The 27,409-nt window shown below is 46.1% G+C and overlaps 1 protein-coding gene across 1 annotated transcript in view; it reads right to left on the reverse strand.

Moving 5' to 3' along the window:
• Gna12 (G protein subunit alpha 12) overlaps window positions 1-27,409 on the reverse strand; it is a 76,517-nt gene that overhangs the window by 30,285 nt on the left and 18,823 nt on the right. Inside the window, exon 2 of the mRNA XM_021163564.2 lies at window positions 1,082-1,297. Within this exon, the coding sequence (XP_021019223.1) occupies window positions 1,082-1,297 (216 nt within the window). The remainder of the gene's footprint in view (window positions 1-1,081; window positions 1,298-27,409) is intronic.

The raw sequence follows: 27,409 nt of genomic DNA on the forward strand, positions 1-27,409 counted from the left end.
AGCAGCACAATCAGTACAGCTGCCGCTCTGGAAAGAGTGTGATGTCACAGTGTCTATCTGGAGATAGGGACACCACTGATTATATTCTGAGGTAGGCATCCTGCAGTCAGACTTGAGCATGTGTACCTGGAGACAGATAAGAAGGTCACAGCAGTTTCTGAAACAAAACACAGAAACATACAGAAAGACAGCAGTGAGAAGCCACAGACAGTGTGTTTGCACAATGGAGCAGTAGAAAGCCGTGGAAAGAGACCATGGAGGGTGATCCGAATGAAAACAAGCGAGTTACAGAAGACATGTCCTATGAACCCACCGACAGAAAGCTTGGAAACTATCGGAAGCTTTAAACCATACTGTTTAAAATAAGAACTATTACAGCAGAAGCACAGGAGGCGGCCGGGCACGAAGGAGGTGGAACAGGACCCTGTTTGCCCGGGGCAAAGACACAAGAAGAATAATGGAGGCCCTGACACACGATGAGCATTAGCCATCTCCTGGCTACCGGACAGATCAACACATCTTTGAACACTGTCAGTGCTGATGTGCAAAGCAAGCAGGCAAAATACCCGACATTTTCTGGCTGTAGACTATGCCCTCCTTAGCATCTGAAACAGCTACAATGATTAGCCTTTCTGAGATTAAAGGCCCTTCAGTGGAGAGACCCACCCTGCAGAGGTTAGATGCATGCATGCAGAGAGGATCAGAGAACACTGTGACCCATGGCTGCAACCTTCCTGCAGGGAAAAGCTGCTTTAAGGGTGGCAAGGTAGCCCAGACAACCGGAGTCCCTGGTCTGGACTATGATAAGAACCTTTTGCTCTTCGTGTCAAAAGAAGCGTGTTCTTCCTGGAACCAATGAGACAGCCAGGTCTCCATTCTGTGTTGTGTTTAATATTAGGGTTTGTAGCAAAATATAGCTCACCCCTGTTAATACATTTTTCTCCCTTTGTCTGATGGTCCCCTATAAATGCCAGGCTGTCCTTGAGCATGGGATCCTATTGCCCCAGCCTCCTGAGTGAGTATGGGGATGACAGGACTGGGTTTTAAAGGATCACCATGTGGAAGTCAAAGGTTCCCTCACCAGCTGGAACTCGCTTCTGCGGCTGAAGGCTTCCCTGATCCCCGAGTCTCTCCAGAGGGCGCTCAGGGCTGGCACGTAGAGCTGGAAGGTGGCAGGCTCCACAGGCAGCCCTGCCTTGTTCTCGAAGGCCATCAGAAACATCCCGTGCTTCTCGTTCTCAGAGTGCTGCCAGGGAATGCCGAGCTTGTCTCGAGCGTCCACAAGCACCCTCGAACCCTGGAAGAAAGTGAGAACAGAAGGTTTACTTGTGCTCTGAGCCCACAGTGGAGACCCTTAGAACTGGCTGCCATCAAGTTTGCAGCCAGTGCATATCTCCCTGTCTGTCCTGGTATGAGTGTCTCGATTCCCAGGACCCTAGCCAGAATCCCCTGAGAGGAAAGCCTCAATTGGGAACTGCAGAGCTCAAAGTAATCTGTGGGGGATTGTCTTGATTATTAATCAATGTAAGAGAGCCCAGCCCACTGTGGGCAGCACCACCCTGGGTAAGGTGGTCCTGTGCTGTACTAGAAGGAGCCAAAGAGTGAGCCAGTAAGTCATATTCCTTTATAGTTTCTGCTTCAAGGTCCTGCTCTGACTTGCTCAAAGATGTACTGTGACCTTCAAGTGTAGGATGAAATAAACCCTTTATTCCCCAGACTGCTTTTGGTCAGAGCATTTTATCACAGTAGTGGAGAGGAACTAGAACAGCCTATAACTACAGGCAGAGGTTCTTGTGCAGTGTCTCCCTCCCTTCCTGCCAAGGCACTGGGATGGAGTAGCTACATGGGATGGGAGTGCTGGCACCTTTAGCCACACTGTCCTAGGGCTGTCAATTCCTAACAAGATACAACTGCTTGTCCCAACTCAAAACAGGCAGGGCAGGAAGTCATGCACACAAGCAGTAAGCAACCCTGAGACAGGAAAAGATGGAGCTGCCGTGCACTGAGCCCACTCCGCCAAATGTCCCATACACTGTCCCTCTGTGCTGCCAGCAGAAACTGCTGTCCATCCTTGCACTTGCTTCCTCCATGTTAAAAATACGCTTAGTGCTTCCCTGCCCTTTCCTCCCCTTGCAGACAGGGTCAAGTCCCCAAATCAAACAATGCTAGGGGACGCCTGGCCTGGAAGAACTCCATCTCAGTGGAGGCTTCTGGTCATCCACCCTCTCAGACTACTGCTTCAAGATTGGTCAGGCAGATCCTGTGAGGTCTGTACTGAGTGCCTAAGGCTCACTTAGCTCTCTGAATAGTCAGTACTTGTCTGCCTGCCGGTCTACGAATCACCACCTCCATTTCTGCCCATGTGACATTTTATTGTTTTTTTATTGTTGCATGCGTGTGATGTATATGCATGTGGGCACACATGCCTGTGCTCTCATGTGGAGGCCGGTGAGGGCCTGCATCCTGCTCTACTGTTCTCTACCTTATTCCTTTTATCTCAATGAACCTGGTGGAAGGCTGGCAGCAGTAAGCCCCAGAATCCTCTTGTCTCCATCACCACAGGGCTGTGGTTACAGGTCCAGTTTTCATGTGGGTGCAGGTGATTCAAACTCAGATCTTCACACATGTACAGCAAGAGCTCTTACCCACCAGCCAACCACCTGGACTGACTGACTGACTGACTGACTTATTTGTCTTGAACTGTAACCTCCTACCTCTACGTACTGAGTGCTGGGGTGACAGGCATGCACCACCCCATTCCACATACTTACCACTTTAGAAAATTAAGTAACAGTTTTATTGGGCTATATGCATCTGCTGCCTGATTTGCCCACGGAAAGTGCATGGCTCCATGGTTTTAGTTGTCCTTTATCCTAAGATACCTCACCCTAACCCCAAGGCAGGCCTTCATCAGCTATGTGTCTTCATAGCTCAACTGCAGCCCCGGGCTGATGCTTTAGCTTCCGCACTTGCCTTGACCCACTGAGGCAGTGTAGTGATTCCTCAGTCTTTGCTGCACGCCTAACTGACAGGAATGCCTTGTGGAGGTGTCGCCCCCTTGGAGTCAGGTGACCATATTCACATTATCATTCACTCAGCAATAGGAGAAAATATCTGCCAAGCACACAGCTGACAATGGAGTTGTGCTAAGAATTTATAAACACTGGAGTGTTGAGAAGGCTCAGGAGGTAGAGATGTTTACTGCCAAACCTGACAATCTGAGTTCAATCCTCTGGACCCACATGAAGGAAAGAATTGACCCCTTCAAGCTGTCCTTTAAGCTCCATAAGGAAACATCACACCCCACTCCCTGGCACAGTAATAAATGTAAACAGAAACTCAACAGTTTCTAGCCTAGTTAGAAACTGGGTGAAGGCTGGGAGGTGCATATACATCACACGCATGCAACAATAAAAAAACAATAAAATGTCACATGGGCAGAAATGGAGGTGGTGATTCGTAGACCGGCAGGCAGACAAGGCAAAGTCATTCCTACCACTGCCTTCTTGGTGACTCCACTACTCTACACAGTACTGACTATTCAGAGAGCTGAGTGAGCCTTAGGCACTCAGTACAGACCTCACAGGATCTGCCTGGCCACACCTTTAATCCCAGCACTTGGGAGGCAGAGGCAGGTGGATTTCTGAGTTCCAGGCCAGCCTGGTCTGCAGAGTGAGTTCCAGGTCAGCCAGGGCTACACAGAGAAACCCTGTCTCAAAAAACTAAAACCAAACCAAACCAACCAAACAAAAAACAACAACAACAACAAAAAAAACTGGGTGAAGGACATCAAGGGATGTCAGAAGCGCAGGCCCAGCCAGCAAGTCAGCAGATGCCCACCATGGTCAGCCTGGGAAAGCAGAGCAAGGCTTTGGCTAAAGACACACCCATTTACCTAAGAGAAGACGAAGCATTGGGTGAGGGTGAGGGTGAGGGTGAAGGTGCTGGGAGATTCAGAAGCATCTCAGAAAACTAAACACACTTGGACACAGCCCAGGGAACTCTCTCTCAATCATCCACCCCAGAGAAACCAAAACCTGTTCACAAAAACCTTCACAAGAAGGTGCGTATGGTATGGATGGTGGAACATTCCTGCTATAGACTATTACTCAGCAATTAAATAGGACTGGTCAATGGTGGGGTGTGGCTTAGGGGTGCAGTGTTTACTTAGCATGCAGGAGGCCCTGTGTTCCATCCTTGGTACTAAAGGAAAAAAAAGCGATGAGTTTAACTCTGGAACTGATGGATGGCCATGGTAACTTGGAAGGACCTCAGATACAATATTCACATTACACAACACTTCATATGGTATTTTCTTCGCCCTCTCCAGCCCCCTACAGAATGTTCTCTGAAATGATGATGTAAGGATAGACAGTGTGTGGTGGCTGTGGAGACTGGTGATGGGAGGAAAGGATGCTGACGACAAGGACAGCACAGGACCTCTGTGATCCTGACTGTGATGGTTATGCAGCCACTGCACCCATGTTCATTTCCTGGCTCTGCTATTGTACTATAATTATGTGTGTCACAACAGTGGAGAATGCTGGCTGACACTGCTCAGACTAGCTTGGCAACTTCCTGCAGACCTATCATTATTTCAAATAAAAACGCTTTAGAAAGCTCACCAGCAACCATAGCAATTTATGCTCCAATGATGGACCTGGGGACAGGAACTAGAGAGTGAGAGCAGAGAACAAGAAAAGGTGAGGCTCCTCAAGTTCTTAAGCCATAACGGGAGCTGGGTCTTCAGCAGATGGTGAGTATGGTGGTGGGGAAGTGGCTTGGGGCTACTGTGTCTGAGCAAGCCCTCCACTTTCTGCCTCACTGCTCAGCTGACTGCTGCCTCCGGGGCCTTCCTGCCTCCTGCTTTCTCAGATCACACTGTCATGTCTCTACCTTCCCCAGAGGACAAAACCCTGAAGGCTGACAGAGGAACAGAGATGACTCCTACTTTGCACACTACGTACAACAAAACCTAACCTGAGCATGCACAGAGGCCCCTTGGTTGAAACCAGGAGGAGGACCCCTGTTCTGCCAGGCAGTGGCAGCCTGCGACTGGCAAAATAGCTGGGACAGAAGCCAACCCACCCAACAGATGATATGCACAGCCCTACTATGTTACTTTGTGGCATCTGGCCCTGCTGTTTTGTTTTCTGAGACAGAGTCTTGTGACACAGCCCAAGTTGGACTTGAACTCTCAGAGATCCTCTTGCCTCTACTCCCCAAGGCCAGCTACAAAGGTATTTTTTCAGGTGTTATAGTCATATAATAGAGAATTTAGCTTAGTAAGGGGTGTGATGTCACTCAACAAAAATCTACAACCCAGGTCAGGTTGTAATGTCAGAGTTCTTATCTAGGCACTTGGGAGGCTGAGGCAAGAAGATCAAGTTCAAGGACAGCCTGGGCAATTTAGGGTTAAATTTTATCTCAAGAAACAAAAGCACAAACACAAAAGAGAAGGTTGATCCTCACAAAGAGTCACTTTTTTCTGTAGCAGAAACAAAAGCTTTGCCTGAACTGACTCACAGGTCCTGGAGCCTTCCTTTCCTCTGCACTGCTAGGGATACTGGCTGGGCTTCAAGTGTGCTTGCAGGGCCTGGGAGATGGCCACCAAGCCTGGTGACCCCAGTTCAATCCCTGGGATTCACATGGTGGAAGGAGAGAGGTGACTCCTGCAAGTTGTCCTGTGACCTCCACGTAAATGTTATGGGACAAATATTTAAACAATTCAGATAGGATACCAACATACACACACAATTAAAAAAAAAAAAAGACAAAAGAAAACATCTTAGAGATGGAAAAAAAAAAAAAGAACCAAGGAGAGGTACCAGTGTCTTAAAAGTTAAGATACTCGCCTGAGTGTGGTGGGTGGTGGTACAAGTTTGTAATTCCAAAATTTGGGAGGCAGAGGCAGAAAGATTGTGAGTTAAGGCCTACCTGGGCTCCAAAGCAAGCTTTTGTTGCTTCCAAAAGCCCAATGTGGAGGTGAGGGACTGCATAGTATAACACTATGAGAGTATCTGCTACCATCTTCTTTTTAAATAAAAGACCAATTTCCAGCTGGGCAATGAATGGTAGTGCACACCTTTGATTCCAGCACTTAGGAAGCAGAGGCAGGCGGATATCTGAATTGGAGGTCAGCCTGGTCTACAGAGTGAGTTGCAGGACAGCCAGGGCTACACAGAGAAACCCTGTCTCAGAAAATAAAACAAAACCAAAATGACAAAAAAGAGGCCAAGTACCTAAATAAGAAAAGTAAAGGAAACCTAAAACCTCTAATACACCTAAAGATAGAAAGAAAGAAAGAAAGAAAGAAAGAAAGAAAGAAAGAAAGAAAGAAAGGAAGAAAGAAAGAAGCCAGAAGCTGACAGACAGAATCTCTATCAATCAGAGGAAAGCCCCAAGTGACTCTTACTGCAGATTTAATCTGTTGGCAGATGTACATTTCAGTCAGTTGTGAAAACATAAATAAGTAAGCAGTTTGATGACTTCACCCTAAAACAACGGAGCATTTTAAACTGTTCAAAGGGCACCTTTAAGACAACTTACAAATCTAGCCATTTAAATGTTAGGTTGAGAATAGAGCCCCTGTCTGCTGGGCATGTGGATTTATTTTTCCTTTTTTTTTTTTTTTTTTTTTTAAGATGAGGATACAAACTTGAAAATCATGGTCTCATTTCCAGTGGATTTTTAGCCCCTGGTCACCCAGTCGTTTTAGTGTAGCGAGTCCTGACTGAAGTCTTTCCAGAAAACACTAAAGCTACGCTGGACATGGGAGGCTGGCAAGGAGAACTGGCTATGGTGGTGCACAAAGGCCATGCTGGGTTTGCATGTGCTCTCACAGCGCATGTGCACTTGGAAAACTGTTGGTTAGAAACCCACAAGGGCTGAGTGGCTAGCTGCTGGCCACCATCCAAATCAACGAGAGGCTGCCAGAAATGTAAACAGGATGCGTTTCTGTAAGTTGATGAATCCGGCAGGCAGAGGCAGCGCCTCTCAGTTCTCTCTGGAACCAGCAGCAGGGATGGTCCCATTTGAAGGCTAGGGTGACAAAAAGCAAAGTGAAGGCAGGCAGGACACCCCAGCCACCCATTTCCAACAAGAGGTGGATGGGACCCCTGGTGGCTCTGTCCACTGCCTGTCTCTGGGATACACAAGCATATTATTCTGCTAGGAAAGCCACCCACAGAGTTCTACCAGCAGCCCAAGGCAAAGAAAAGTGCCAGGCAGTGGGAAAAGAGCCAAAAGGCTAGAATGTGGCTCCCGCTCCCAGGGGCTTTCAAAGATTCTCAGCGCAGGACAGAGCAGGGCCCTCAGATGAAGTCTAGAGATAAAGCTACAAAGGAAGCTCCTAACAATGGAGGGATAGCCAGAAATTTCACTGATGGGGGGAGGTGAGGCTTAAAGACAGATGATGGGCCAGCTAAAAAATCTGGAACCTCTTTGGTAAGAAATGGGAACAAACAAAAGGTTTTGGAAAAGGGACATGAGGCCTAGCTCTGCCTCCAGATCTGTGGAGGGTGGGGCCTTCCAAGGAGGGACAGAAGGCAGGGCAGACACAGAAGGTGGTCAACTGGGAGCCAAACAAAAGAGAGGGGGGTCTCACTAAGAGAACTCAGAGCAAGCTGGGAGCAGAGGGGAGATGAGGTTTTAGTGGGTCAGTGGGAAATTCTAATCAAAGTTTTCAGAAAATAGATAGACCTAGAGGCCAAACTGGATTTTTTTAAAAATTATTTTTAGCCAAATTGGCTTTTGTTGGGTGAGGTGGCACATGCCTGTGAACCTCACACTGGGGAGGTGGAGGTAGAAATATCAGGCTACGTAACAAAGTGGCTGCCAGCCTGAAAACATGAGAGCCTCAAACCCAGCACAAAACCCTAAACTGACATAAAACCTTCAGGATTTAGGACACGCAGAGAAACGGGGCATGATCTTCAATGGCCTAGAAAAGGGTTTCTGAAAGTTAAAGAAAGGGGAAGAGAGGAATTCGCTGCCCGCTCAGGTTCCCTCAGTTTTCCCAAAGCAGTGTGTGAGGAGCTGGGTGAGAGCTCAAGCCCCATCCTTTAGAGGCTTCCGAAACCCACCACCTGCAGCAGCTCACAGCCAAGTCCTCCTTGCCTGTTCTCCCAGGTGTCAGGCCAGAAACCCTGGAATCTTCTAAACATTTCGCCAAATGTTATAAAGACAAACACAGAGGGGAAAGGAGGCTTTCCTGTTAATGCGCTTAGCACTGACAAGCAAGAGTAAACAAACACCAGACCACTCCAGGCCCAGTGCTCATTCCGTGCTTTCTGACTCAAGCTTGTGAAATAATCTCCATGGTATTTTAAAGGAAGGAAATACGATGCAATAGTAGAAGTACTGGGATAAACTGTTCATGGCAAACACCTTTGCTTACATAGGGTTTTTGTTCAAAGTAACACAGCCATATACAACCAGGACCACCAAACCTGAGAGAATATGTACAAGTGTTCTCTCTCCAGGCTGAGCTGTATAATATGCTCTTCTGTAAGCACCATAGATGCAGGCCCTTGCTGGTATGCAGTGTCAACCCAGTAGGTTTAGGGGCAAGTTCTAGGAGAATGATAACAGGCTGTGAGGAGGTATATGCAGAAGGATAAGTAGTTCGGGGTTATCCTTGGCACAGTTTATTTGAGGCTACAATCAATCAAACAACCCTGGATCATTTCCACTAGACGAGTAGAAAAATCGTTCAGGAATCCCCTTGATAGTGGCACCTGTCTGACTTTCTTTGTGAGAAATTACAGCTAGTTAAATTATGACATTTCTGGGTTGAAATTTATGTATACAAAGCTAGAAAAATGGCTCAGCTGTTAAGAGTGCTTACTGATGTCACAGAGAACTGCAGTTCAGTTCAGTTCTCCAAACGCATATGTGGGGCTCAACCACCTGGAACTCCAGTTCCAGGAAATCTTACTCTTCTGTGTGTGCATGCGCCGACACGCACACGCACACGCACACACACACTGTGTGCATAGTATGGAGAGCTGGCTCAGCCAGTTAGAGCACGGCCTGCCAAGCCTGACCACCTGAGTTTGACTGGGCTCTGACTTCTGCACATGCACTGCGGCAGGTGCACACCCCTCCACACAGGCAGTTAATAAATGTTTAAAGACATTAAAAAATTCAACATCTACACATTTACTTAACACTTTTGATAAGTAGCTCTAAAGCATTCTCCAAAAAGATTATAGCAATTTATATACTGACACTTTGTAGCTTTTCCCACTGTCTAATTTTCCCAAATTGGATTTTTTTTTTTTTTTTTTTTTTTTTTGAGACAAGGTTTCTCTGTATAACAGTCCTATCCTGGAACTCACTCTTACAGACCAGGTTGGCCTGGAACTCACAGAGTCCCCAGGTCTCTGCCTCCCTAGTGCTGGAGTTAAAGGCATATGCTACCATGTCTGGATCTAAATTGTTGTTTATCAATCGGTTTTACTGAAATTGTCCTTTAGCAATATCTATAAAGCCATCTTCAAACCACAGGCCAAAAATCCCCCAACAGAACTGAAAGTGCAGCAGGCTCACTAACTCTATCCTGACAGTACAAAGCAGAAAAGCCAGAAAAGTAACAGATATTTGGGTTCTATCCATCAGACAGACTTTCACATTCAGTCTTAATATTGGTAGTAAGTAGCCATTCCTAAGTAATAAAGTGAATCATAAAGTAATAAGGCCTCTACTTAGTAATCAAAATGCCGACTGCTGGGAGGCCCGGGCAGCACTTCAACAGAACCATCAAGGCAAGGCATAAAGTGAAATTAAAAACATTCAGCCTGAGTCCAGGAAAGCCATCAATAATGACTGTCTATGTGAAACCCTGACACTTAAATAAGGTATAAGGGGAAATTAGCTTGCTCATGGTCCTTGTTCCTTGCCTCTAGAACTATACAGCACAGAGTGGGGAAGGTGGGTGAAGCACTGTCCAGTTCAAAACGCATCTGATAAGACCCTATGGACAAGAGAAAAACTCACAGAAGATAAAATGATTAACAGAAAATAAACTCAATGCTAACATAAACATCAGCAAAAATGTCTTTGGGCATGTCAGTAAATTCAGGATCAGCACTAAGTGGCCTCTTGCTGAACTGTCACATTGAACAGCATTTCAAGTTAAGTGGCAGGTTTCAGATATAAACAGACTTGGGAGAGTGTGGCTGCTTGGCTCCTTGGAAAATTCTTGGCGGGGGGGGGGGAGTAACACCACTTTGGCCATGGCAGAGCTACTGTACATAATTAGATGGGACAGGACTGCTGGCACCCAACTTCTACCTCAGCACTCCAGAGCCTGGGGTTCAAGGCCAGCTTGGGCTATAGTAAGGCCCGGTCTCATACTACTTTCTCTCATCTACTCTGGTATGTTTATGGCTATTTCCTGCAGTTTAGGACTTTAGTAGTAACCTAGGCACCTGCCTTCCATGGACTGGATGGTACCAGCCTAGATAGCTAAGAATGAAAGTCTTAAGCTGTACCTAATTAGCACTTATGGAAGGGCAGGGTCGGTCCTGCAGTTCCAACATCTGTTTCAGGAATCTGCTGATGTATTTTCTTTCCACTCAGCCTCTCCTTCCATCTTTACAGTTATTTCCAATTTTCTACACACCTCAGTCCATGGAAGGCTCAGGCTGGGCTCCATCTGAAAATCTAGGTCTCTGCCATCAGCATGTGTTTGGAAAATCACTCCAAGACTCTGTAGATTGCCAAAAACAGCTGCCAAAAGGCTAGTCCCCAAAGCCTGTGCCTCACTTGCAGGCTAACCATGGCTGCAGAGTTCCTAACACTCAGGTTAGGAGACTGCATGTACTTAGGGCTGCAGTGGCTTCAGGTGGAGTAACACATTCCGTTATGTCTCAGGTCTAGCTGTCAGCAAACTACAGCTGGACGGCTGCAGGTCTTCTGACTGGTGGCCTTGTAGCTAATTTGTCCCATGATTCTGCTCTCAAAGCCAGCAGCCAGGCATCTGACTGAAGCAAGAACTCATCTGTTTAAATCCCTACAGGTTCCCCATTGGATTCAGCAGAGCCTAGCTTCTGACCTCACTTCCTTCTACTTATCCTGGTGGCCTGCTCTTTCTGCCTGCGGCCTTAGGCTAAGACCCCTCATCCATCTTCCACACACCTTTGCTTTGTTTTTCTCTTTAGCTAACATTCATTAGCTTACTCATTTATCTTCACTAAGTTACTATCTCTCCCCTATTACCTACTGGGATGTCAGCCCCAGGAGGACAGGATTGTTTGCCATGTCCCCTCCCATGTCCCTTGGCCTACCACACAGCAGATGCCCTTGTGAGAGGAAGAATGAAAGGTTCTTGGGGTTATCACTTGCGAAACAATATCAACCGTCCTTTTGTCTCAGACAGCAGAGAGGAATGCCCAAAGCTGTCACTCTTGAGACAGTTATCATGTAGCCTAGGCTGGTTCTGGGATCACAGGAGTGCACCACCACACTACAGTTATTCCCCATTATTTATATGAATAGATGTGCAATATACCAACATTGGTCAACAGTATACACACACATAACACCCAAAAATATCATTGACCACTTAAGCACTCATCAGTGGGCTAACAAATGCATACTGGCTCATCCAGTATTTGAAAAAACAAACAAACAAAAAAACCCCCAAAAGCAAAATAGCTGTATAATTATCTTTACATTCTTTTTTGTTTTGTTTTTTCAAGACAGGGTTTCTCTGTATAGCCCTGGCTGTCCTGGAACTCACTCTGTAGACCAGGCTGGCCTCGAACTCAGAAATCTGCCTGCCTCTGTCTCCCAAGTGCTGGGATTAAAGGCATGCGCCACCACTGCCTGGATCATTGTTTTAAATAAATATATCATTTTGGGGGGCTGGAGGATGGCTCAGTGGTTAAGAGCACTGACTGCTCTTATAGAGGTCCCGAGTTCAATTCCCAGCAACCACATGGTGGCTCACAACCATCTGTAACAGGATCTGATGCTCTCTTCTGGTGTGTCTGAAGACAGCTACAGTGTATTCATATAAATAAATCATAAAAAATTTTCATATGACAAAGAAAAAAAAGGTGCCCACTAGCAGAAGAGTTCAGTCAAAGGGCGAGCAGCTTAGTTACTGACACAAGTCCAGAGCTGCAAAGGACTGGTGGTGTTTGCAGGCAGGGTTTTCCCACTCTGTTTCACTTGCTTTCAAAACCTACAGTTGCTCTTCTGCTAACAGATACTGACACTCCTTCATGGGTACTAATGAACCTGGGGCCAGCCTACTGAGAAAGATTCTGATGCTTTACAAGAGGCCTTCCTGGGAGAGGAGGCATCTCTAATGAAGCATCAACTCAATAATGCTTTTCCAGGGTTTGCTGCATGCCTTCTCCGTTTAGGCTACAGTAAAATACAGAAGGCTCATGGCTTAGGAAGGGTAGACATCTCAGTTCTGGGAGTGGGGAATCTTAGATCAAACATCAGCTGAGCTGCCCTGTGGTCAGAGATGCTTTCTGGCTCATAGAAGAGGCCTTCTAGCTGTTTCCTCATGGGATGGAGTGAAAGCTCTCTGGGCCTTCTTTTTATAAGACCCCCGAATCCATTCATGATTTTGTGCTTGTGATCTGATTACTACCACCTAAAGTCCTCATGTCTCACTGTATGGCTCTAGCTGGCCTGGGACTCACTATGAAGACCAGGCTGGCCTTGGTACAGAGTGCTTCTGCCTCTCAAGTGCCGGGCCTACAACTTAATTTCTAAAGATTTATGTTATGTGTATGTGTTTTGCGTGTGCATGTGTGTACATGCACCACATGGGTGCATGAAGAGGGTGATGGATCCCTGGTTGTAAACTACCACGTGGGCACTGGAAACTGAACAAGTCCTCTGCAAGATCATCTAGCACTCTTTAACTGCTTAACCATCTCTCCAGCCAGTCCCCTTATTTTTGAGACAGGGTTTCTCACTGAATCTGGAGCTCACAGTTTTGGTTAGACTGGCTTCGAGCAAGCTCCCAGGTAGACTTGTCTCCCCCAGAGCTGGGGCTACAGATATATGACACTGTACTTTCATGTGGGCATTGAGTATTTGAATTCAGCTGTTCATTCTTGCACAGCAAACCCTTCCTGCCCTGTGCCATCTCCCTAGACTCATAACTCAGCTTTTAATTGTGATAAAGATAAGGTAGAGAAACAGCCTGGGTCCAGGTTCACTGAGACCTGTTTTAAGTCAGTGAGGCAGGACACATCCTCCTCTGTCTCTATACACTTGCACATGGGTGCACACACCTGCACACTTGTGCATATACCCTCCCACACACAGACAGTACATGAGTGTGTGAGGGAAGGTGGAATGCTCTACTAGTAACTCAAAGTAAAGGAAGTATGGTTACTTCTTAAGGATAAATAAATATATAAAATCATCAAGAACATCCTACAATTGAAATATACCCACTTTACCCCTAATACTAAGATTACGTACGGTACATGTTTTATAGCTCAAGAACAAAACAAGTTTCAAAACTGCAAATATTTGTAAGCTTTGACAAGACAAAGGTAATGTTTGTATTTTCTAAGTCCAGGGCATTCATGTGGTACAAACTCTATCAGGTACAACTGGTGGAGGAAGGAAATGGAGGCTTCCTGTCAGCAATGTTTGCTGACAGTGTTAATGGCACCAAGGAATCATGAGTAGACTTGGGATCAGAGGGACATGTGGGAACTGAATGATGCTATCTCTAGACTTGGGGTTGATGCCGAAGACAAAGACAGGCATTCCAGGGCAACACTAACACAACTGAGTCTATGAAGAAGAAAGACAGAGATGAGGCAAGTGTCCCTGGTGAGGTATAAGGCTGAGACTGCTAAGTATATGTACCTGGGGTGACTAGATAAGCCACTGTTCCTGGGTATTTCCAAGGACTTTGGCTCTGAGGCTCAGTAGAGCACAGCTAGCTGTTCCCAGTGCTGGTGAGTACCTTCTTGTCCCTGCCTTGCTGCTTGAGCCAGGACATCTCACTGGTCTCCTGTTCTCTCAGACTGGGGCTCTCACTGGCAGCTCCCATGTTCTCTGGCGTTAGGACTCTGCCTGGATTTTACCCTGGCGTTCCAGCTCTTTAGGTGGCAGATCACTGACTATTCAGTCTCCATAATCGTGGAGCCAATTCCTCACATGAAATCTTTCACACAGCTATGTATCCTCTCAGCCATTTCCCTGGAGAGCCCTGGCCAGGCAGAGATTAGGAGGCTCTGACTGGCTACTAGCAACACTGCCTCTAGGAGCTGAACTCACTGCGCCTGTGCCTTCACCCAGAACTCCAAGCAGCAGCACTTTCAGTTTGCAGCTACACTTGTTCTGTGCACAAGCAACAACGACGGTAGAACTCCAGTAACCTGGGTCAGGCTGGCATGGCAGTGCATGCCTGTAACCAGAGCACACAGGAGGCTGAGATAAGCCTGCAAGCTTGAGGCCAGCCTGGGCTACAGAGTGGTAACCTCTCAAAATGGGGAGAGGGTGGTAGTAATTAGGGGTGGGGGTAGCACAATAGGCAAGCACAAAGTCCCGAATTCCCAGTTCCTATTAAAAATTCCTAGCACATGTGTTTTAAATAGTTAGATTCACTAGCACCATACTTGTAAACCCAGCAATAGGCTCACGAGTGCGCACACACACACACACACACACACACATGCACACATATCTCCAATAGTGTGGATCAAAAACAATTACAGACATTACACTAAGACTCTGGGGCGATTTCTCTTGTACCCATGAAGTTCTGCCACTGGGGCCTTCCACAACTCCTTGATCTGCTTTCTGCCTAGCTGCTTGTCACAACACAGAGTTTCAGAGCAGAGTTTATCAGCCTGTGCCTGTCACCTCAAGTCACTGCAAACCCACAAGCAGCCCCTACCTGCCCACACTTTCCCTTTTGGTATGGTGTACCACAGGAGTCTGTAGTGGCTGGATGGCCTCCCTGCTAGGCTGCACTATGCATGGGCCTAGGACACATGCACATTTTTCTTCTAGAGACAAGGATATTATTTCTGTCCTGTGGCAGCCCGTTGAACCTAGTCTAGTTAGAGTCGCTGTGTGCCTGGTTCTGTCCCTGAGAAGCTGAGTTGTAGAGGAAGACCATGGACAAGTCAGCGGAAAGGCAGGGTAGCCTGCAGCACCACATTGTGTTCTGCTCCATGGGAGGCAGCTGTCTGTGGGAAGGAACTGTCAAAAACAAGCTGCCAGAAGGCCACAAAGAGAGTGGCACTGAAGCTGACCCTAAGTTGAAAGGCCAGCCATGGAAGAAGCTGTGGCAGCTTCCTTGGCTGAAGAAATCTCATGGGCATAGGCCCTAAGCTTTGCATTTTTACAAAATTAAACAAAACATTGGAGAGGCCATGACTATGTGGAGAGCAGGTATCACAGTGGTGGTGGGCACTGGGCTGAAGCTGTGGCCTACACTTCCATGGGCCTTTTAGATTTTTCCCTGGCTACTGTTTGAAAGTGAGTAAAATAATTTGCAACCAGAAGAAATTTAATGTCAAGGTTGTTGTTTTATGTAACTGACAGATGAAGCTTCTACACAGTGCACAAGAGATTCTCTCTGTAGTTTTATTTAAGAAAAATTTAAGGAGGCTGAAGAGTTTGCTTAGTGAAAAAATCGTATGTCATGCAAATATGAGGACAGAACTGGGAAGACATGGCTACTGCCTGCTTGGGAGCTAGACTAACCATTTGGCAAGTTCTGTGCTCAGTGAGAGACTTTGCCTCAATAAAGTGGAGGAAGACATCCACTGTCAACTCAAGTCTCCACACTGACACATATGTATCCACAAATGTGTGTCCTCAACCGTCATACATAAATGCATTCTCTCTCTCTCTCTTTCTCTCTCTCTCTCCATACACACACACACACACACACACACACACACCACTTTTTTGCTTAAGGAGGGCTAGGATAGTGCTTGCCTACAAGCTTAAGGGCCTGAGTTCAATCCCCAGAGTCTACACTAAAAACAAAACCTGGGAATAGTAAGATATTTGTAATCTCAGGGCTGGAAATGGATTTCACTGGTCTGACTGGCCAGCCAGCCTTGTCTCAAAACACAAGGTGGCCAGCACATGAGGAACATCAAAGGTTGTACACACACACACACACCCCTTTGAGGACTGCAGTATAATTTAGTGGTAAAGTATTTGTTTTACATGCACGAAGCCCTGGGATGCATCTCTAGCACCTAAAAGAAAAATTCTTTGTCAGTTTGCCAAAATAGAGCTGGAGACTGCCCATTTGGGAGCTTGGACTTCTGTCACACGGTTTACCCATGTGTGGACAACAGAGCCACTCTCAGATTTAGTCACCACTGGTCAAGATGCCAATGAAACTGAGGGCACTGCTTGCTTTACCCTTACCGCAGCACCAGGTCTAGAGGAAAGCCAGGACTGTACGAAGCTGTGTTTGCCTGCTTACTCTGAGGTCATCAGAGACTGCCTTCTCCAGGGCTGGGCAATGCTAAGAAGCCTGTAATTCAGTCTGCATCCACAGGGAAGCCCAAACCTCAAAGCCTTAGGAGCAGGCCAACATCAGACTGTCAAAACCAAAGGATAGAATTAAGGTCTCTCTCCACACTGTCCTCAGTCAGGAACTATGGGTTGTACGGAAGGGAGGGAATGAGCTATGGTGACTTGAGTTCACACCAGGACAAACAGATACTTCTGTACATGGCTGTCTCTTAGGAGACAGGTAGGCAAAACCACTGGTCAGAAACTGACTTTGCATTGCAAATAAAATGTCCCCCCGAAGTTCAAGTCCCTCCTTAGTAAACTACTGTCATAAAAGGTATAACTCACTATTGTCACTGTGTGGTGGATCTCATCCGTAATAGCAGACTGACGTTTGCTTCTATTACACGGTAATAGATTGCTTTCTGGCTGCCATGTCCTTTTCAGCTGACCCCAGGGCACTGGTTCTTTCTGCTCACTATGTGACTGCATATGTCAGTGGTTCCCCAGGAGCAAGTGAATCCTTTCTCTCAGTCTCAGAATCACCTGAGGAATTTGAATCCCAAACCTCTTGATTCAAGGTCTTGGGGGCTGGAGCCCAGGCTGAGCATTTCTGAGGGCCTGTCCTGTGGCTCCTCAGGCTGCTGCCCTTCTAACTAGGACAGGATGATGGTGGATCTCACATTTCTTGGCACCCAAGACTCAGAGGTGAATCCATTTTCTGCATCTCTGATGTTATGACGCCTGAAGCCTTGCTGATGGGAGAGACATGGCCCTTTCCAAGACAAGACATCCTCTGTGATAACACTTCATGTCTGACCAGCCAACACAGAACACACACTCAGAGGCACCTCTTTGAAGTTCCCCTGGCTTTTCCCTTCTTGATTCTTTATTCCTCTGCTCTAGTCACCTAGGGCCAGGTACTAGACAAGCAGGGAATATTCTGTAGCACCTGACATGATTTGAATTGTCTGATCCTAAATCTCTTATCTGACTTTGCTTGTTTCTTTTCACAGAAACCACAATGAATGTGGTTCACAACATGGTATGTCAGCTCCTGCTTCCCAGACCGGTGAGCACTAAGCCACCAGCTGAATGTCTCCCATCCCTGCAGGAGACAGGTCCTGGTGTCCCTCCATCAGCCTTTCCTTCTTTTTGCAGCACACATATTCAGTAAGATCCAATGATATATTTACTGTGCATTGTTCATTAATCTAAAATAAGCTGTGTGGTTTTCCAGACCTTGGATAAGTCCCTTGAGAAGCAGTGTTGACGGCATCTGGTGGAGCCAGCCTGGCCTGCAACCGCCCCTCGACCCACATCTAAGTACGTTCCAGGGCAGTTCTGGCCACAACACACTAGGGACAGGGGCAAGGACATCCAGTGCGGCACTGTAGGGCACAAGGGAAATGGTAAACAACCTGACTGCACATCAGGAGGGAAACAGATCACCACTGTGGCAAGCCATACACTGGGTAGAAGGAACAGATAAAACTCTACATACCAGCATGGCAGGGACACAAACAGAAGATTGAAAAATTTTATTTTTCAAACAGTGTGTTCAAAATTTCTTTACATTTTTAACACACACACACACACACACACACACACACACACACACACACAGTAATATAAGTATAAGACTGTATCTCTGGGCCAAGGGCAGCAGCTATAGGAAGAATAACTTCCTATACGAAGCTAACAAAATGGCATCTAACTGTGTCAAGACAAGTTAGGTGTGCACTGAACCCTTTTTACCCCAGAGCAACCATGAGAAAGCAATAATCATATCCGAGCTGCCTTCCAGTGAAGACAGCACACACACTGGGCCCCTGAATGGACCTCCTTCCTCCTCCAGGTGGCCACTCCATTCTTCTTACCCTCCCTGCACCTCTGCCCACCTGCTGTTTTGGGGCAAGGTCACACTCAGCCTGAAGTCTCTTCCAATCACAACAATGATGTCCCACCACACTTACTTTCATGTGTGTGTGTGTCTGTGGAGGCCAGGGGCTGACCTCAGGTGCTGAAACTCTGAAACTCAGAAGCCATCTCTCTTGGTTTTTGGTTGTTTGCTTTAGTTTTGAAACAGGGTCTCTCAATGGACCCTAGGGCTCACTGACTAGGCTAGGTTAGCTGATGAGTGAGCCCTAGAGATTTCCTATCTCTGCCTCCCAGTACTGTGACTGTAGTCAGACAGCACCTCACCTGTTTTTATGGGTACTGGGACCTGAACTCAGGTCCTCATGTTTGCACGAGTAAGCACTTTACTGATTGGGCTATCTCCTTAGTTCTTTCCATTATCTCGGGCTCTTAATTTTCTTGAGACTTGCTAGACATCCCAGGCTAGCCTGAACCTATGCAGGCCAGGCTGGTCTTAAACTCCTGGGTCCTCCTGTCTCAGTCTCCTGGATGCTGGAATTACAGCTATGTATACCATGATAAATGGACTGTTTACCATCATATCCTTCTCCCTGTCCTCATGTCTACTGGCTGCTGTGCTCTGCCTATTCTCATTTCCTTGCCTGTCTACAGTCCCCAGGTATGATGCTTTCTGAGTATCATTCCCTGTCCCCTCAGACATCTGCTACTTTGTTTCTTTCGCCAGTCTTTTCTAAGCATCCCTGAGCCAGGAAGCTCCCAAATCAGCAACTGTTTCTTCCTCAATCTGCTTTATTCTTCTTCATCTCTCATCACTGGCATCACACCGCTTTCTCCTTAAAAAAAAAGTTACTCATCTTAGTGTACGGGTATTTTGCATATGCATGTATGTATGCATGTATGTATGTATGCATGTATGCATGTATGTATGTATGTATGTATGTATGTATGTATGTATGCATGTATGTATGTATGCATGTATGTGTGTATGCATGCATCGGCATTTGTCTGGGGCCCACAGAGGCCAGGCATTGGATCCTTTGGAACTGGAGTTACAAACAGTTGTGAGCTGCTTTCTAGGTCCTGGGAATTGAATCGAGCTCCTCTGGAAGAGCAGTCAGTGCTCTTCACTGCAGAACCATCTTCCCAGCCCACTTTATGGTTTTGTTTGTTTTGAGAGGTGATATCAGTATGTAGCATCAATCTATCCCAAAGCTTGCAATCCTCCTGCCTCAAACTTCTGGATTCTGGAACTACAAGTACATGCTACCATGCCTGGATCATGTATTTCTTAATTTACTTATTCCTAGGCTGTCCAACCCCAAGAATGTAAATTTCATGGCTGCAAGGGCTGTGTCTATTTGACTACTGCTGTCTTCCCAATGATGAGTTTAGCCCTCGGCACTTGGAAGTTTCTGGGTTGAATGAATGAATGCATGCATGAATGAGACACTTATCCCAGGACACAGAGATGGAGCTGCTGAGGACTCCAGTCCAAGCAGTGTGCTTTCAGTTCCAGGAGGTGAAGCAGCATCATGGAAGATATTTCCAAGTGAGTAAGTGGAAGACACATCTAAAATAAGAACGATGATGTCTTCGCTGTCAGCCGTGAGTGATGCACTCTTGGAATGTTTCGTCCCTTTCTGCCTCCCTTCCTGGGTCTCTCCCACTTGCAAATCTTTCTTCTCAGTTTTATTTTTATGTCTCTGTGAGGACGCTACACACTAATCACTAGTTTAAAAGGCACTAGAATACCATGAAATTACTGTTAACATTTCAAATGGCACTAACACTCAGTACAGTACATTAAAGTTAGTTTATTGAATGGGCAGTGACTATGGAATGGCTGAAAGGCACATAGGGTTTGGAAGTTTCTGGGGAATTGCCTTAATGGACTAATTAGACACAGAGCAAAGTCTTGTGCACAGTAAAGGAAACAGTGAGCTGAGTGAAGACACTTTACAGTATGGAGAACATCTTTGATAGCTAGATAACAGGATTAATATCTAGATTATATAAAGAACAAGTAAAAAACAAATCAAATGTCCCCCCAAACAAATAAACCTGTTAGCAAATGAGCAAGTAAGATGGATAGACAGTCCCTGAGACATGGAGTACAAATGGCAAATATACTTGAGAAAATGTTCGGCACCCTCAGCTGTCAAGGGAAGGTTAAAATGACATTGAGATTCCATCTCACCCCAGCCAGAACAGCTACTATGAAAACAAGTGCTGGTGAAGAGGGGCCCTCATACACTGTTGGTGGAAATGTAAGCAGGTACCGTCACCATGGAAATAAAATCCAGATCCAGCCACCAGTCCTGCTGGTCTACCACAAGGACTGCACTGTTTCCAACAGTGAGAGGTTACAGACCCTGCCAGGTACCCACTAATTGATGAGAGCATAAAGAAAATGTGGTACCTGCACACAATAGAGTTTTCTCAGCTGTAAAGAAGGAAATTGGATTGGGGAGATGGTTCAGCAGGTAAGAGCATCTGTTATGTGAACATGAGGACCTGAGTTTATACCTCTAGAGCCTATGTAGAAAGCTGGGTATGGTAGTACATGCCTGTGACCCCAGAGCTGCTTGTGTTTGTGTTCTCTCTCTCTCTCTCTCTCTCTCTCTCTCTCTCTCTCTCTCTCTCTCTCTCTCTCTCTCTCTGGTAGTACATGCCTGTGACCCCAGAGCTGCTTGTGTTTGTGTGTTTTCTCTCTCTCTCTCCTCCTCCTCCTCCTCCCCCACCCCTGCTCGTGCGCACGTGTGTGTGTGTGTGTGTGTGTGTGTAAAAGAATCTCTGGGGTTTGCTTGTGGCAAAGTCCAGGATCATCAAGAGCCTGTCTCAAAGAACAAGGTGGAGAGTGCTGGTGTAGGCCACTCTATGTCCTCCTTGGATCTCTGTGTGTATGCACAAGCACGTGAACCTGTACACACATGCATACATACCACATACATACATACCAACACCACACCCCATGTCCACTGCCTAAAGAATGGTTCAATAACATGTCTATCAGACAGAGTACTACTCAGCCATCCGCGGATACAGCCTTCCACTTGGAAACATCACACTAAGAGTTATAGCTTAAGTCTGATGTGCTTCTGCAGAGCACAGGCAGCACCAGACCTGGCTATTGTTTAAGGTGGAAAAACAAATCCTGGCTGGTTATAGTGGTTCATGCTAGTAATCCCACTACTAGAAAGGCTAAGGCAAAAATCAAAATTATAAGACTGAGGCCAACTAGAGCTATAATAGCCAGAGAAAAAGAAAAAAAAATGTCTGGAGATGTAACAAACTTGGGGTAGAAGCATTTGCCTAACATGTGCAAGGTCCTAGGTTCAATTCTCAATACTTCAAAAGGGAAAATAAAGCCTTCTGGTGAGGTGAAGCAAGGCCTGTCAGCTGCAGGGTTCCTGGTCCTATGTTAATCTGCACAGTACAATCTGTGGGTCAGAAAGCAAACTGTGGTCTCTGCCTTGTCACGTCATAAAGATGACACAGATGCCACCTTCTAATTTACACAGACAATGCTCTATAGGAGCCATTCCCACTCTGTTAAGATACTAAGCATAAGAGGTCAATCAAGAATTTTGATTTTTTTTCCTATTCTAGATTTATGAAATCCTGAAGCAGCGTGGACTACACCAGTTCTATGAAGGCCACTGAGAAGTGGAGTCCTTTTCTCAACAGTGGGAACCTACTGCTTCCTGCTATGAGCTGTTCAACTTGGTATTTTGTAGGAAGCCTGCATTCCCTTCAGTATTAACTACAGTCCCCAGGGGATGTCAAAGAGTGACATCCTTGTATCACCAGCTCCAGAGCATGAATACAGAACTGCTTTTACCATCTGCTCACAAGACTGATGAATCCTACCAGTGACTCTATATAAGGAAAGAAGCCTTGCAAATCCCCACCAACTCCCTGGGTGGTCCCAGGCAAAACAATCCACCCTGAGCCAGGCTCCCAAAGGACAATGGAAACCTCTAATTCTATATTCTGAGCTCTCTGCTTCACTTCCCCTCCACTTTAGAAGACTGTCATACTCTAGAACCCATGAGCTATTGCTCTTCCACATTAGGTCTGGCAGCCAAGGGCAAGCTGTCAGGAAACACGCGGCCATACTAAGTTCTTGCTCCCAGGATCTCAATCTTCTTGTTCCTGAAACTTGGGAAACATCTTGTCTGTTGACAAGATCAGCAATACTGAAATCTGGGTTTCAAGTTCTCCCAGACTTTCCTTGCTCCAAAAGTATTTATTTATATATTCAACAAACATTTCAGTACCTACTGTGTGTCAGCAGTGTGCCAGGCCTAGAGAGACAGGTGAATCAAACCAGGTCCCTGCAGGGTGCCTAGGATATTCTGGATCTACTACCTGGAACTATTTGCAACATCATGTGTACATAAACAACTGCAATAACACTGACACTGACTTCCTTGATAAAGTGAGCCCCAAAGTCTGAGAATCAGTATTTCCAACCACCATCTCCTAACTTTTGGCTGGGCTGGGATATACAGCTCAGTTAGAATATACATGGCCCTGGATCCCATGTTGGAAAAAGAAAACAAAACCTTCAGAGTAAACCTGGCCATCCTGGAGCTTCTGCCAGAAGGAATTCTTTGAGATGCATCCTTGTAGGTTTTTCTGTTTTTTTTTTTTTTTTTTCTCCTAGGTTTGCTTGCTCCGGTCAGTTGCACACTCTCCCTTTCTTTCTCCTTCTACATGTGTCTGTGTGTCTGAGATAAGGTGTTACCATGTGGCTCTGACTATCCTCTTGTTCCACCTCCTGAGTGCTAGGATTACAGGTGTGCACCAGCACACAAGAGCAGTCTCTTCAGAATTCAAAGACTTATTTGTTGGCACTAGGATCTGCAGATTGTCTAATAACCAGGGGATGCAGCACGCTCCTTCCTTATCTCATACTCTATGAGAAATGAAGAGAGGGACTTGCAAAAGAGACAAACAAAACCAACATTCTTAGGTCTCAAGTCTAAGACAGTCAGTGAAAATTCCTAGAGCACCACCTAAAGATGCCCCATGGATCTGTTACCGAGATCCTCTGCCACTCTCAGTGACCGTGAATTAGCTGGAATTCAGTCTGGCCTGAGATTAGAGACAGAAAGTTCTTTAGGAGCACGGCAGACACCAGCCTCCCCCATGGCTTTGGTGACAGTGGTTCTGATGGCCAGCATTCTCAGGGGTATGTAACAGAGGTTGGACCCGAGACATTTCCTGTAGCCTTTGATCATGGGGCCTTCTGCACACGTCAGGTGCAGCATAAAGGTGGCCAGACCCTCAGAACATTCCTCTACATGTCACATAATACACACGCAAGCCCAAGAGACCACTTTCCTAACTGCAGAGATAAGAGGAAACTATTTCTAGAAAAAAGCTAATGACTGGACTGAGGAATGGGCAGCAATATGAGGCAAAAGTGGCTTCTGGCGTTCCAGCTTCTACAGTAATACTTACTTTTGATTAGGTGTATGTAGGTGTGTGTATGCACATGAGTGCACACGTCTGAGGATACCCTCAGAGATCTTGGAGCTAGAATTCTAGACATGAGTGCTGGGAACTGAACTTGGATCCTCTGAAAGACCAGCAAGCTCTTAACTACTGAGCCGTCTCTCCAGCCCCAAATGCAGAACTTTGGGATGGCATCGGGGAAGAGTCCCTAGGGCAGGTAAAAGGCATAGAGCTTAATGTGGGCCTTCTAAAGAATCAGATGGTTGTCCCTTATGCTCACAGCCATCCTAATAATAAACTTCTGCAGACGTAGAAAAACGAGGCTATCTTGAAGCAGGCATGACGCATAGACTTAAAGCAATTCACTTAACAAGCATTTAGGAAGGCTCTGTCACTCCCCCGGACAAGGAAATCATCACAACCCTGGGCATGGAAGGATCCTGTATTCTAGTTGGCTGGACAAACAAAATTAACAGAATGAAATTTAAAAGGCATGTTGCAGACATAACAAAGTAAAGCCATATACTCTGAGCTACTAAATGTGCCAGGTGTGGTCACACACGTGTAACCTCAGGACTTGGGAGTATGAAGCAAGGGATTGTGGGTTCCAGACCAACCTGACTATACAGAGAGTTTCACAGGGCTTGAGGTACAGAGTGAAACCTTGTCTCAAAAAAAAAAAAAAATCTATAAAATACAATGCAAATAAGTGACCAAATGGAATAAAAGACATGGGGTAAAAATCACATATACAAAGAGCAAAACAGTTTAATTTGTGTTTGAAGCTTGTGTATATTCTAGAAAAGAGAAATAAAAGATACATTTTTATTAGTTGATTATTTTGATGAATGCCAACATATCAACCATTATTTTAAAGAGATTTATTCCATTTTTTATTGATGTGTATATATGAGTCTCTATTTGGCAGCTATGAGCTGCCCAATCTGGGTGATGGGAACCAAATCCCAGTTCTATACAAGAACAACAAGCACTCTTAACGATTAAGTCATTTCTCCAGCCCCCACCATATTTATATTCAAAATGTAGAATTAAAAAATGGAGCTCATGAAGCTAAGGAGATGGTTCAGAGGGTAAGAGCCTCAGCACAAACATGAGGATCTGAGTTCGAATCCCCAGCATGGCCCCAGCCATGTTAGTCTGAGGTTCAGTAAGAAACCCTGCCTCAAAGGAGTAAGGCGAAGAGATAAAGCAGGACACCTGCTATCTTCTATATACAACACATATAAACTCACTCCACCATACCCACAATACCCCACATAAATACCACCCCCAACAAATACACACCCACTCAGTTTCCACACGCACACACATGCACGCACACACACGCGCAGACACACACACACAACATACAGTTTGTTCTTTTCCCAGTATGTTTAACTGGCACAATGGCATTTCCACATTTCAGAACACTGCCCTTAGTCCTAATGCTTTGGAAATATTTCCAGACTCCAGGCCCTGATACCTATCCCCATTCCCACTGTCATACCTCCACCAAAAGCCTTTCTCCAGGGTAAGCTGTCAGAACAAGCTTCAAGTGGCACTCCTCTCCTGAGACCAGGTTCCCAATGACCCACCAGGCCCACAGAGATTACAGCTATCTGTGTTCGAACCCTAAGCTGACCATACTGCTTTACATGTCTTTCCACGGTGTCCCAGGCCTGCATTGACAGCAAGTTCCCTGCCCTCAGCTGCTCAGATGTCTCACAGCAGCAGCATCTCCATCTTCACACTACCTGGCTTGGCTCTTTTATCCCCTTTGCCCAGGGCACTTCCCTAGCTCTACCTACTCTTTGAGACAGGGTCTGACTATATAGCTCAGGCCGCCTGAACTTGGAATCTTCTGGCCTCAGCCATCCGAGTTCAGGGTTACAGGTACATGCCACTCTGACTGGCTTGGTTCTCACCCACCCGCTGATGTGTCCTGAGTACCTAGACACAGGAAGTGGTCAGCAAATACCTGCTGATTAAATAGTCTGGGAACAGGGAGGTGGCTTCTATTTTGTTGTCATTTCATCTTGTCATTTAGCTTGTTGCAGGTTTTTAAAGTCCTGAGTATCCTTGTGCAAAGGGAATTAAGTGGCATAAATACCAGCTGTGAGCTTGAAGAACTTCAGACTCCCAGACCCTGTTCTTGCTTACTGAATTACAACCTGTATGTGAACAAGATTGACCGGAGACTATAGCACAGCAGCACAAGATCCTTCAAGCAACACTGCCTTTGAAAGGAAGGAGGCTCCATCCCCTCTGGCAAAGGCCTGACTGAGGACAGAGGCCTAGATGACTGGGCCTAGAACCTGCCCTGGGTGATACATGAATCTTCATGACCATCTCTGATCACCATGCTGCCCTTAGAAGATAGCTTATAGCAGTCTATACTCTCCCTCTGGTCCCCACGAGAAAGCAAAGAACATATACAGGCTGGTGAATTTGGAGGGGGAGGCCTGGGAACCACAACAAACAATACTGGAAGAAGGAGTCCCTTTCTTTTCCCTCTGATCCCTTGCCAGCATTCCCCACTACTACCCAGCAGCCAGAGTAGGAAAACTAGCTCTCATCAACCAGGTCAGCAGTGTCCAGGGCACTGGCAGAGGTGAAGGGAACAAGAGAGAGGCAGTTAGCAGGTGCTGTGCATGCAGCCAGCAGTGTATCACAACAAGAACTACTCGAGTAGTTTCACTTGATTTCATGATGCTTACAAGTGGAAAAGGCATAGCAACAGGACTATACATAGGAGGGGCCTAGCAATGAAGTGTCTTGTACTGTTGGCCTCTGTGGCCATTTCTGCCTTACAAGTGACTGGTGCAGGGCTGGGAAGCTGGCTCACTGAGAAAAGGGTTTTCACTGAAAACACAGGACCTGCATCTGACCCCCAAGAACTCATGTGAAAAATAAAGAAAAGCTGTGCTCTGCGTGCCTGAAATCCCAGCACTGGGGATGCAGAGGAGGAGATCCCAGGGGCTCACTGGCCAGCCAGTGTAACCAAGGTGAACAGCAAGAGTAGTGAGAGACTTGTGGTGGATAGCACCTAGTGGCATCTCTCGTCACTATACACGTGTGCAACCCCCCCCCCCCCCCCCCCCAAACTCCAGAGGCTGCCAAAGGAGAAGCATGAATTCCAAACCAAACTGAGCTACAATAAGAGATGCTATCGCAAAATAAATAAATAAATAAATAAACGAAAGAAAGAAAAGAAATAAAGAAAAAGAAAATAAGTAAATCAGGTGGGGAAGACTAAGGCCCATTGTAATGTCTTCAGCTGGAACCAGCTTTATGAAGAACATCAGAGAAGACTTCTGAGGACAGGTGTGCAGAAGATACCCAGGGAGGAAATCACAGAGGACAAACACCCTCAGAATGGTGGGAGTGGAGAAGGTAATGTAAACAGCTCAAAATGATCCGCCTTTAGGGAATTCTGATTCCAATAGTACATTCCCAACATTTTCTTCAAAATAATGACAATATAACACTTTAAATCACTGCATACTTCTAATTCTTTGATATATGACTGTCCCAAACTGCTATAGGTCCCTCCCTCCCTCTCTCTTTCCATATGAATATGAGAGTCATT

The sequence above is a fragment of the Mus caroli genome, chromosome 5, assembly GCF_900094665.2.
Source record: "Mus caroli chromosome 5, CAROLI_EIJ_v1.1, whole genome shotgun sequence".
Classification (NCBI taxonomy): domain Eukaryota; kingdom Metazoa; phylum Chordata; class Mammalia; order Rodentia; family Muridae; genus Mus; species Mus caroli.